Here is a 13,317-nt window from a genome sequence, read left to right as displayed (position 1 = left end):
CATATGAGTCAAATTTTATATGTTCCTTTTTTCCTAATGGGAAAAGCGATATCTTTGGGCCCCTTGATGATTTGATTTCGCCATCTGAAGTGCTTGGCCAAGCCTGGACTGAATTGATGTGTTTAATTAATAGCCTAGTTTCAGTCGCCATAAATCGGGAAATCTAGAAACAGAATTTTGGAAAATGAAATCGATTTCAATCCATGTCTCATGTTGACATGTAACTGACTGGGTTAGAGTTTGACAATGGCTTTTGGAAGCTACAATTTGTTGATCGATTTAGAACTTTACTGGCAATTATAGTTATATAGACTTATCCAAGTGAGAGACTGTTGGATTACATGTCTAAGCCCATTACTGTAATTGGCATATACTTGAACTGATGGTAGCACAGTCCTTTTGGGTTATCCTTAAACCTGGTAATTGAATAAGATAACTTTTAGAGAGAGAGAGAGAGAGAGAGATTTATTAATTTATTATATGATTAATAAATCAATTAGAAATCAAAATAAATGATTTGTTAATATATTATGAGAATAATATATTAACTAGAAATATTGTTATTTAATTAGTAATTAATCAGAAATTAACTGGAATTAATTTTGTGATTAATTGGATTAATTAAATGTACAAGGACCTAAGCTATAATTGTTCAATAGTTGAACAAAATGTTCCAGAACCTTCCCCATGAGAGGTGGACGATTTTTGGAGTGATTCTAGGGTTTCTAGAATATCCCTTGGAGATAATTAGGAAACTAATTATTTACCTGATTTAAGATATTATTAATATAATCAGGTAAGAGTTATCTAGGGTTTATTGGTCAGCTATAAATAGGGTCTCATTGCTTCTAAATTTTGGCCACTTGACTCCTCGAGAGTACAACCAAATTTTTTCTCTTCTATCCTCTCTCTTCAAGTTTCCTTAGTTGTTAGGGTTTGGGTGTGAACCATTAAAGGCATGACACTTGTGGTGCTAGCTTCTAAACCAATGAAGAAAGGTTTTTTGATTATTTACTACAATAATCAAAAGGTACGTAATTCTTAACTTGTTTTTCAATTTCGAAAGTACCTAAGATTCATAGGCCTCTTGTTGTTCAATAGAATGTTACTTCAATGGTGTTATGACATAGATCTAATAGGTTACATGTACCCTTAAGTGTTAAAGATTTATCCGCGTTAATAGATGTAAAACCCATCAATTTTGAATACGTCTAGGGGTTTCTATGGTGTTTTCTTTGAAGAAATCAAGTTTTCTATGTGTTAAGGCCTTCAAATGCAAGCCAAAAGTATGAGAAAATCGAAGCAAAAAGGAGCCAGACACTACAGTTCATGCGTTCCTGTGCACGCCCCACCTACACGACCAAGTTGCATGACCTGTGTGCACCTACGCTTCCTTCATGCGTGGGTATGTCTGATCAAAAAGTTTTAGCTTTAAGTGAACTTGCTCTCGGTGATTGATAGGTGGCCATGTGCCTACCATGTGAGACCCACGTATGAGGCTGGACCAGCTTTGATGACTCTTGACTTTTCGTGACAAAGTGTTGACCAAGGGATTTAATGAGTTGACCTGTTGACTTCCCTTGACTAACATTGACCGAAATTGACCTTTGTTGACCCATAGATAAAAATGTGCAGCTCCTCCTTCTTCATCCACCTCATTCCTCTTAAAAACACAACCACCCAACAACCACTTCGCCGGAAAAATAGAGATTACCGTCGGTCAAAATTCGATAAAACTTGCGTCATTCTCTTAGTTTTTCCGAGATCTACAAACCCCACCCAAAAACTTTTCTGATCTGTTGTCGGAATAGGGGGCGCTGCCACCACCACTTCGTGGCTTTTTGGCCATTTTTCGGCCAACTCTGACCATTTATCGTGATTTTGACACCACCAAAGTGTTTCTTTTTTTGAGCTCTAAGCATCAAACCGAGCAAAATTGAAAAATCTCACCAAAAAAATTGTCGGAATTTTAGCAAGAGTTAAGTCAAAAACTTCATATTATTGAAAGAGTCTTGCATTTTGGCACCGATGAACAACCATTATGCTTGGGGTGCAACTTATGGGATTTCGGGTTCAAGGTTTAAATTTCGAGGGCGAAAATCGAAACAAGTATACTCTTTCCTTGACTTTATTTACATTACATGCGTTAATATGAAAATTACGAACAAATATGCTTTGAAAATTGCTTAGGATTATTAGTTAGTGCCCAAATTGTTTAAAAAGCTTGATTCGAAAGTTGATAAATTTGGTTGATATTGCTTGGAAATTTTATTGAAAAGTTGTTTAAACTTTATTTGGAACTCGTTGAAATTGAATAGAATTGTTGCAAAATTTTAGTTGGAATTGTTAAACGGAATCGGTTGGTATTGTTTAAAATTGTTTTGAATTGTCAAAAGTTGCGTGCAATTATTTATTGGAATAGTTTGTGTTCGTTCTAAATATTGTCATAGTATTATTTTTGAGAGTGGTGAGAAAAGGGATTACTATGTGAATTGGGTTTGCTTTTGCAGGTCTTTAAGAATGAGTAAAACTCAGACACAGATCAACCGTTGATCTAAATTCAAAAAAGAATGTCGGTACATCGCATAAAGCCACCGGGAAGTGAAAGAAAGGTGGAGATGAGGGAGACGGTCCTACCCTCACAAATGCGGAAATAAAAAAGGTAACCCTCCAACCTTCTGGGATGTATAATCCGACCCACAAAGTTCTACCATAAGGAATCAATGAGGAATCTTAGGGTACACAATGGTGTGGTGACTTTGTTCTGCAGAATCTGTTGCATGTTTTCTTAATCTCTATGCCAGAACCTATGAAGATCCTACAATGGAATTCCTGTCCACCTTCACTAGAGATGATGAGGCGGAGGTCCTTACCTTCCAGTTGCAAGGTCAAAATCATCGACTCTCATACAGATGTTTGAATTCTATCATGGGAGTGGATCGCTCAAACAACATCATCACCCGTTCTCATGAGTAAATCAGTTTCTTGTGTTCCCCAATACACATTTTTGGTCACAAATCACCGGTCTTGACTCGTTCAATCTGAGCCGACAAAGGTCAAAGTAGATAGTTCATCCTAATTGGTGAGTTTCACACCAGATCCCTCCACAGGCATTGTAACACCCCCTCTGGCACGTATCACAATATTGTCCGCTTTGGGCAACTCGGCACGAGGACTTCCCAGGGGGTCACCCATCCTGGTACTACTCCCGTCCGAGCACGCTTAACTGCAGAGTTCTTATGAGATATGCTGCCCTCACGACTTTAAAACGTGTTGTGATAGGGAATGTATCCACACCCCTTATAAGGAATGCTTAGTTCTCCTTCTCAGCCGACATGGGATCAGATCTAACCCACTTTCACCCCCCATTATAGGGTTCGACGTCCTCATTGAACACATCGACCCGTTCCCTGGCTCTGATACCATTTGTAACACCCCCTCTAGCACGTATCACAATATTGTCCGCTTTGGGCCACTCGGCACGAGGACTTCCCAGGGGGTCACCCATCCTGGTACTACTCCTGCCCGAGCACGCTTAATTGCAGAGTTCTTATGGGATCTGCTGCCCTCACAACTTTAAAACGCGTTGTGATAGGGAAGGTATCCACACCCCTTATAAGGAATGCTTAGTTCTCCTTCAGATCTGATCCCACATCGGCTTGGAAGGAGAACGAAACATCTCCATATAAGGGGTGTGGATACCTTTCCTATCACAACGCGCTTTAAAGTCGTGAGGGCAGCAGATCCCATAAGAACTCTGCAGTTAAGCGTGCTCGGGCGGGAGTAGTACCAGGATGGGTGACCCCCTGGGAAGTCCTTGTGCCGAGTGGCCCAAAGCAGACAATATTGTGATACGTGCCAGAGGGGGATGTTACAAATGGTATCAGAGCTAGGGCACGGATTGATGTGTTCGACGGGGACGTCGAACCCTATAATGGGGTGTCAAAGTGGGTTAGATCTGATCCCACATCGGCTTGGAAGGAGAACGAAACATCTCCATATAAGGGGTGTGGATACCTTCCCTATAACAACGCGTTTTAAAGTCGTGAGGGCAGCAGATCCCATAAGAACTCTGCAGTTAAGCTTGCTCGGGCGGGAGTAGTACCAGGATGGGTGACCCCCTAGGAAGTCCTCGTGTCGAGTGGCCCAAAGTGGACAATAGTGTGATACGTGCCACAAGGGGATGTTACAGGCATCTTCGGTCGCCTTGAGCCCGGTCAAATAAATAGGTGTGAGCTCTTCTTCCTAGACAGCGTGTCACATAGAAGAGGCCCCAATTTCTCTACATTCTTTCTCGATAAATACGATGTTGTCCGTCAGCGAACCTCGGGAGAAATCTACATTAGGGAGATTATTATTATTATAGGTCGATCCGTCAGCCTAGACTTCCCCGCCCCCAATTACATATCGGTTGATAGTCGCCAACCCAACTTCCTACTTGATTGTGACACTTTAGAGAGAATGGATATGTTGGAAGATCGGGGCAATGACATATACAGTTGGCTCGATGGTGACAAGCATGCGGTTTACATCCTCCCAAGCTAGATTGGTGATACATTCCTTCTGACTGAAACCGAAACTTGGCTTCCTCCAGATCAGTTGATTCCAGTGGGTGTACAATCCGACTATAAGAATAAAGAGTAAGAAGAGGATGATGATAATGAGATACCCCATGTGGAGGACCATTTTGACCATCCGCAGATGCAACAACCTATGTATCAGGACCACTTTTAGGTCCCTGAACAACAGTTTGCTTTGCCATAGTATCAGCCACAACAACAGGGGGACATGATATTCCAACATATTTCCCCCTACATTATTTATCCAGATCGCTACTATGTTCTCTACTGTCAATCGCATAGATGCCCATACTCAAGAGAACACCCACACTATTCAGGATGTGGCAACCCGGGTCGACAGACTGGAGCAATACATTCCCTCCACTTCCCGTTAAGTCCAGGACATGTGGGACTTCCACTACCGCCATGGATATTTCCCGACATCTGATCCTCCAAGTTAACTTATTTATTCCCTTACCTTAAGCATTGAGGATAATGCTTATTCTTAAGCTTGGGGTGGGGTCTTACCTTTTATTTTTACTTTTTCATTCATTTTTAGTTAGGCTGCATAGCATATTAGTCTTTAAATTGCATTCATTTTTTTTATAAAACTCCAAAAAGAATTTATTTTCTTCTTTTCCACTTTTTTATTTTAGCATAACATTTAACTTAGGTTCATTTGCATGCATTTTTGTTATCTCTTTATTCTCATTCCCGAATATCTTTACTTGAAAGTCTCGACACACCTTAATTACAATTCTTTTGGAAACTCACAAAAAATAGAATCACTCATAGGGACTTTCAGTTGTTACGTCTTCTTTTATATAAACGTGGGGAGAGAGTGCGAAATAGTTATGTTGATGAATCAAATTATGACAATTATGGCATAAATAGAGGAATAGCTTAGTCTCAAGCCGACTAGTTCCTCACTTTCATGTTCCTTACAAATCAGAATTACACCCCAAAGAAAGGAATAAGAATTAGATTATGTTATTTTAAGATCCTTAGTGTCTATCTGCTACACTTCATATTATATCACATCACCTTATGATATAGTCAAATTTTACTATTTGATCTCAATTTAGGCCTAGTTTAGTTATGTTTAGCTTTTGCATTTATCTTTGCTCGATTTAGTCATTTAGCTTCTTAATTGGGTTGGATTTAGATGTCACTTGTAGTTTGTATATAGTTGTGCTTTGTATTTTTTTTTATTTGATGTAATCTTTGTAAAGCTCATTGGTAAACCAAAAAATCAAGCCTAAAAAAAACACAATTACCCTTTTTTAGTATTGTTCCATTTGTAGTTATTTGGTGTCTCATAAATCAAAGACTATTTGTTTAAATCCTCGTTCAGAAAGTCTTGCACCAATTTCAACAATTCTTACTTAAAACCTATTTTTTATGTGTTATGTGAAGTGTCATATATTCTTTTTATGTTAGAAGAGTCAAGTTTTGATCATTTGAAAAGTTGAAGTTTTATTTTTGTTTGTTTTGGTTATTAAAAGTCTTTAAAATTACTTAGAAAAGTCGGATATTATCGCTATCATAAAATGTGAATATAGTTAGAAAGTTTTTGGTATTTCTCTCATGGTATGTTTAAAAGATTTTATGGTAATAGTTCATGTCGTTATATTTGTAATTGTAATTGTATATTGGTTTATTTTTGTAAAAATAAAAAAAATAAAATAATAAAACAAAAAAAAAATACAAAATAATAATAATAATAATAAAAGGGTCGGGCCAATGATTTGTATCCCTTTTTTGTTTATTAAATGTTTAGATTATTTCAGATTCCATCTTGTATAGTTCGTTTCTATTTTGATGTATTTGTAGTATAGACTCCATATTTAGTTGACAACTACAATTGTGCCCATTACTCATCACGTGCTCGGGTATTCACGTTACATCGATCTCATTTTGGTAGGTGCACTTACACTTTTAGATGAATTTAGTTTTGTCAACCTTTGTATATAGCTTGTTACTTTTCATTTTTGGCTCGAGTTATTTTTCTTCGTTTTATTCCTTGACGTGGGGAGAAAGTTGTGGGGAGTAAGGAATATTCTAATAGAGGAACACTTTCTTATGGAGTGTGGGCTAGATCGGATCGTGAAATTATGTCACGTGAATCATATTAGTGAAGTATGCATGGTTGCTTTGTATCTCGTTCAATATGTATCTCTTGCTAGAAGTGTAACAAAGGCTCGTTCCTTAAAGCGATTCTTATTTCTAAAAAATGGATTATATGTTTTTATTTTAAGGGTGTTGTCATGAATTCCTACCTAATATGTTCATTCTTTTTCTTTTTTAGGTTAGTTCATCTAGAGTTCATTTTAGTCTTATCTTACTTGAGTACAAGTAAGGTTCAAGATTGGGGTAATTTGATAGTTTCATTTTATTTACTTCTTTTTACATTTTATTATAGCATATTTCATTCATAAATTAGCTAATCTAGTAATCTTCATGCATATTTTCCTTTTTGTTATTTTATGACTACTTCGGGTACTTTCTAGTTTTGTGAGCATAATTGCATATTTCAAGGAGACTAGCGGAGCGGGAATGTTCGGGACCTTTGGGAAACAAATGGACTTGGAGGACGATAAAGAATCTTAGGCTAGAAGACTAATTAAGATGATGCAATTCATGGGATTGTTGATTATGGAAACTTAATGAAGATGGTCTTTTACTTAAATGAAGACGGGAAAATATTTGAGCATGCGAAAATCATTGATCGGATGAGTAAGTGATCTATGAGTGATTTGGAGAAGACAAATTGGGCTTAAATTAAATAAAACTTGAAGACCAATGGATTACAAGCTGATCAGACATGTTCTGGGCTAGTGGGCTGTTGGAGGCCCAAATCATAGAAGAGCCCATTTCACGCACCACCCGTGCAACAACATGCAGGCCGTGCAAGGCCTTGCAAGGGAATTTTTGGAATTCCTTCTTTTGTGCTATATGGGGAAGGTTGGTGTGCCACTTTTCCACACTTCTACACATCTTATTTTGGAGTTTTCCTCTGCATTTTGAAGCCTCAAGAACACCATTACACTTGAATAACATCATCATTTTGCTCTTGATTCTTGCTATATGTTTGGTACTCTTAACTTTTATTTTGTTTTCTTGAGTTTAGCTATGCTAGGCTAAACTAATATTGGTTAACTTTGGTGAAATCACTTGAATGTTGAAAACCTCCATGAACTTGTTCTTGAATCTTTATGAGAATGTTTTATATTTTAACTTCTTCTTGCTACTTGTATGTTTTTCTCATGAGTTAAATGTATTTGTAGTTATTAGTTGGCTGATTTATTGATTAAGTAATGGATCATCAAATTAGCAAGCAACAAGTGATTTTTATGTTAGTTTTCACTTCACACAATCACAAAAACTTTTTCTCCAACATGGTAGTGGAAGCTTTTGACTCCTCTTGGATTTTGTGACTTTTTGGTTCTTAATGCTAGTTAATTTTCACTAATTATATGCTTAATTGAAATTGTGAGTTTAACTAAGGAAATATGTTATGAGCTTTTCTAGCTTTTTTAATAACTAAGAAAAGTCTAGGTAATCACAAGCTTCTTGGATTACTATAGCCAAATTATAGATTTTTTACAAGTATTACACTTTGGATTCTAATGATATATTTACCAAGTGTTTAACTGATGAAACCTTAAGTCAACCATCTTTCTCTCATTGATTTTACATCAAGTTTTTGCTTTTGTTTAATTGTGTTCTTTAAATCCAAGTTTAAATCTAGTTTTATTTAAAATATCAAAAAACTAAAACTCCCATTTTTTTTATTGTCATCTTATAAGTATTTTACAAAGAGATTTACATTGAGCATCAAATTGAACCAATCTTAGTTGATTTGACCCCTTTACCACTATATATTATTTTAGTGTACAAGCTTTAGGGTTATTTATTTTGTTAGCCTCGACAACCACCAGGTAGGGTCTGTTTTGTATACATAGTATACTATTTGGGAATTTCACTTTAAACACCTCACTAAATCCTGCCTAGAAATCATTCCCATAAGTAGATCACTCAGTATAATGATTTGGAATTACTGATAAATCTTATTTATAAGAACATAGTAATGACTATAAATATAAATCTAATTACAGTAAAATAATATTAAGTGTAATTTAACTTACAAAGATTTCCTAACAAAAGTCTGGAAACTGCACTGGCAGAACTCTAGCATGCTAGCTACTAATGTCGGACTCTTAGGAACTTTAGGGCTTTGCCGAAACCTTAAAAACTAAGGGAAATTAGGCTAGAATCGAAAAGAACTCGAGAGAGAGGTTGGGATTTGATTTTGTGAGGAGCATATTCGGAGGACAACCCATATGTATAAAATTTGAAAAAGCACGTCACGCCTGGTGATGTGGCCCATTCTGCTTGCAACACATGGCGAAAATTGGCTGGACCTGCATGATCCCTTCTAGAAGACCCCGCACGCCGTGTGCGCGAACTTTTTCAGATTTTCAAAAATTTGTATCTTCTTTATACGAACACCTTTTTGACGTTCTTTATATGCATGCTCTTGGTTTTATAATTACTATGACATTCGTTTAGATTGCTTAGGCTAATAAGAAACCTATCTAACATTCACTTTTTACGACGCGCATAACCGTGTCGATTTAATCGTGAAACTTCGAAGACGCATAACTTTTTCATACGAAGTCGGATTTCAAAATTTTTTTATATGTACGAAATTCTCGTCACATATATTATAACTTTTGTTAAGATTATTTATCCTAAATAATATTCTATCAATAAGTCATTTTTATCATTTATTATATCTTAATCGTCCAACCCAAATCTGCGGGTGTTACAATTTGAGACCATCACATATTTTTATCTCATCAATTTTAATGTGTTTTATGTATTGGATTATAAATAATGGTAATAGTTATATAATTATATCATGATGATCACTAGAAGCACACAAATCATAAATAAAAACACAAAGAATATCGATGGAAACCTTTGTGGGAAAAACCACAAGGCATAAAAACGTGTAAAAAAGTCGACAACTAGAAGAAGGAATTACATTGCATAAAAGTTGATTATAATAGGTGGGTAAAAGATAATGCCTTACACTAAAAAAATATAACTTGAAAGATTTTATTTATAGTAATGTGCAAAGACTTCTAAAGATCATAAAACTTCAAAATATATAGTTTTACTTTTATCATATAAATTGATGATTTTGAATTCATTAGGTGGGTCACACCTTTACTTAATATTGTTGAAAATAATTAAGATTATATATATATATATATATATATATATATATATATATATATATATATATATATATATATATATAAAAGTTATTACATCTGTACTTAATAACACAATCATTTTAAACATATATTTATCAAAATACAAATTTTTTAAACCTGTTATAAATATATGAATAGAAAATGATAAAAATATAATATAACCATTATGAATTTAATATTTGTTCATTGAAGATAAGATGAAAATAATAATTAATATAAGAAAATAATAAATGTTTAGAGACTAAATATAATAACATATAAAATAGACTAAAATTAATTGTTAAAAATAAATAAAAAACGCTTGGTAACCTTACTTTCACGAATTGTATCTAGAATTTTCTAAAGTACCCGAGAAGCTGGTGGAGTATGCTAGATTGACCCAGAAGATCCTAGAGCGTCCTAGAATTATCTAGGACATGAAAGCTCATCATGATCTTTATGGAATCATGTAAACATGTAAATATTTATATAGATTATTTTAGAATAGCCTTGTATAAAGAAAGAAGAAGTAGCGTCTAGAATATTTCGATAAGGAGGTGTAAAGACCCTAGATATAAGGGTGTAACCATTTGTTCCAAGACCATTGAAAGTTGCCCTGTATTCTCTTGAGTTCGTATAACAGAAGCTCTCTTTCATTTGTCGTAACTCTCAATCATTTGTTTCTTGCTTTCCAAGTCATTAGTAAGCCTTACTTAGTATATGAAACAATATAAGTCCATGATATCTGTCGCTCTCTTTTAAATATCATTACATTATTTTTTTGTATTTTTCAATTTAAACTTTTCATTAGTCCTATTTACTTTTGTTCTTCGTGAAATCATTTTTTTGGACCTGCTTTGATTTTTTTTAGCAACGATAATAATTTTCTTAGGGATTAGTTTGGATTTGGATGATCAAAGTAAATCTCTCATTTTTTTATCAATTTTTCGTTTGATCGATGTCTCATGGATTTATCGAACGGCGTAACGTGTAAGAGGATTATGTGTAGATAATTTGTCTCTATTCCGGGATCGGAGTTAACACCAATGCATTCGAATGTACTATGATTAAATCATTGGATTAATGGTGAATTATAAAGTTTTGGTATGGATTGAATGATAAATGATTTTGTATCTGATTTTGATTAATGATAGTATGAGTCCTTTAATGCATATATCTTCTCATCTTTAACACTTATTCATTTGCAACATGAGCATACATAAATAAGTTCCAATCTCTACAAGACATATCACATGTTATGGCTTGCAGCAATTATTTGTTCAAGCTTTTGCTGATCGGAGATTCAAGAGTTGGCAAATCATGTCTTCTGCTCAGATTTGTTGTAAGAAAATCATGCCATTTATAATTACTTCACTTATTTATTGTGTTTAATTTTCTAATATTGATCACTTTTCTACAAGATAACTCATATCTTGACAGTTATATCAACACAATTGATGTCGACTTTGTAAGAGTTTTAGTTTATGTCATAATGACATATCAATTAAAACATGCAACATTGTGTTATGTTTATCTTTGTGTATAATCAAGTTTTAGTTTCTATCATAGAAAATTCGCAATGTGGATCAAGATGGGAAGACCATTAAGCTTCAAATTGTGAGTATTTTTACAAATATATAAATTAAATCTTCTAATTGTTTCAAGAACCAAAATCATATTATCTATTTGGGACATGTAGTGGGACACTGTTGGACAAGAAGAGTTCACAACCATTACTAGCAGTTACTATTGTGGGCCCATGACATTATCATATGTTTCTTTAAACAAAAATATATTATCATATCATGCGTATTTCACCACTTTTTAATGTTCATTGTATTTGGATTTATTTCAGATAGTGTATGATGTTACTAACCTAGAAAGTTTCAACAATGTGAAACAATGGTGGAGTGAAATTGATAGTCATGCCAATGAAAATGTAAACAAACTTCTAGTTGGTAACAAATGTGATCTTTCTGAAAGTAGATTTGTTTGCTTTGATCCAAAATTCATACTACAAAGGTACAAATTTATATTTTTTTGTCCCCCTTCTAGATTTGTTTGCTTTGCAGTATCAAAGCAAACAAATCTACTTTCAGAAAGATCACATTTGTCACCAACTAGAAGTTTGTTTACATTTTCACTTGCACGACGATCAATTTCACTCAACCATTGTTTCAAATTGTTTAAACTTTCTAGGTTAGTAAGATAATACACTATCTGCAATAAATCCAAATACAAGGAACATTAAAAAGTGGTGAAATATGCATGATATGATGATATATTTTTATTTAAAGAAACATACGATAATGTCATGGGCCCACAATAGTAGCTGCTAGTAATGGTCATGAACCTTTCTTGTCCAGTAGTGTCCCAAATAAATAATATGATTTTGATTAAGGAAACAATTAGAAGTTTTAATATATATATTTGTAAAAATACTCACAATTTGAAGCTTAATTGTATTTCCATCTTGATCCACAGTACGAATTTTCTATGACAGAAATTAAAACTTGATTATACACAAAGATAAACAAAACACAATGTTGTATGTTTTAATTGATATGACATAAACTAAAACTCTTACAAATTCGACACCGATTGTGCTTATATAACTGTCAAGATATGAGTTATCATGTAGAAAAGTGATCAATATTAGAAAATTAAATACAATAAAGAAGTGAAGTAATTATAAATGACATGATTTTCTTACAACAAATCTGAGCAGAAGACATGATTTGCCAACTACTAAATCTCCGATCAGCAAAAGCTTGAATAAATAATTGTTGCAAGGCATAACATGTGTTATGTCTAGTAGATATGGGAACTTATTTATGTATGCTCATGTTGAAAATGAATAAGTGTTAGAGATGAGAATCTATATGCATTGAAGGACTCATACTGTCATTAATCAAAATCAGATACAAAATCATTTATCATCATTCTCAATCCATATCAAAACTTCATAATTCACCATTAATCCAATGATTTAATCATAGTACATTAGAATGCATTGGCGTTAACTCCAATCCCATAACAGAGACAAATTGTCTACACATAATCCTCTTACACATTACGCCGTTCGATAAATCCATGAGACATCGATCAAACGAAAAAATGATAGGAAAATGAGAGATTTACTTTGATAATCCAAATCCAAACTAATCCCTAATAAAATTGTTACGGTTGATAAAAAAAAATCGAAGCAGGTCCAAAAAAATGATTTCACGAAGAAAAAAATTAAAAATGACTAATGAAAAGTTTAAATTGAAAAATACAAAAAACAATGTAATGAGATTTGATAGAGAGCGACAGAGATCATGGACTTACATTGTTTCATATACTAAGTCAGGCTTACTAATGACTTGGAAAGCAAGAGACAAATGATTGAAAGTTACTACAAATGAAAGAGAGCTTCTATTATACGAACTCAAGAGAATACATGACAACTTTCAATGGTCTTGGAACAAATGGCTACAGCCCTATTAAAAAAG

General features: G+C 34.2%; 2 protein-coding genes across 2 annotated transcripts in view; one reads left to right on the top strand and one right to left on the bottom strand.

The window, feature by feature from the left end:
- The window catches only part of LOC111919799 (ras-related protein SEC4-like), a gene marked incomplete at its 3' end in the record, with an annotated part of 34,434 nt that extends 22,606 nt beyond the window's left edge, over positions 1 to 11,828 (top strand). Inside the window, exons 2-6 of the mRNA XM_023915388.1 lie at positions 11,093 to 11,164; positions 11,243 to 11,291; positions 11,393 to 11,440; positions 11,523 to 11,597; positions 11,679 to 11,828. Coding sequence (XP_023771156.1) covers positions 11,093 to 11,164; positions 11,243 to 11,291; positions 11,393 to 11,440; positions 11,523 to 11,597; positions 11,679 to 11,828 — 394 coding nt within the window. The remainder of the gene's footprint in view (positions 1 to 11,092; positions 11,165 to 11,242; positions 11,292 to 11,392; positions 11,441 to 11,522; positions 11,598 to 11,678) is intronic.
- A 41-nt stretch (positions 11,829 to 11,869) lies between these two features.
- Positions 11,870 to 12,620, bottom strand: LOC111919798 (ras-related protein RABD2c-like; the record flags this gene model as incomplete). The annotated part of the gene is made up of 5 exons (XM_042897167.1): positions 12,539 to 12,620; positions 12,411 to 12,460; positions 12,273 to 12,317; positions 12,125 to 12,202; positions 11,870 to 12,043 (listed from the first exon to the last, which is right to left on the bottom strand). Coding segments are annotated over exons 1-5 (429 nt in total), but the record flags the coding sequence as incomplete, so codon positions are not given.
- Between the last annotated feature and the right edge of the window lie 697 nt (positions 12,621 to 13,317).

Source organism: Lactuca sativa, chromosome 8, assembly GCF_002870075.4.
Source record: "Lactuca sativa cultivar Salinas chromosome 8, Lsat_Salinas_v11, whole genome shotgun sequence".
NCBI classification, from domain to species: Eukaryota; Viridiplantae; Streptophyta; class Magnoliopsida; order Asterales; family Asteraceae; genus Lactuca; species Lactuca sativa.
This window is presented reverse-complemented; position numbering and strand designations above follow the sequence as displayed.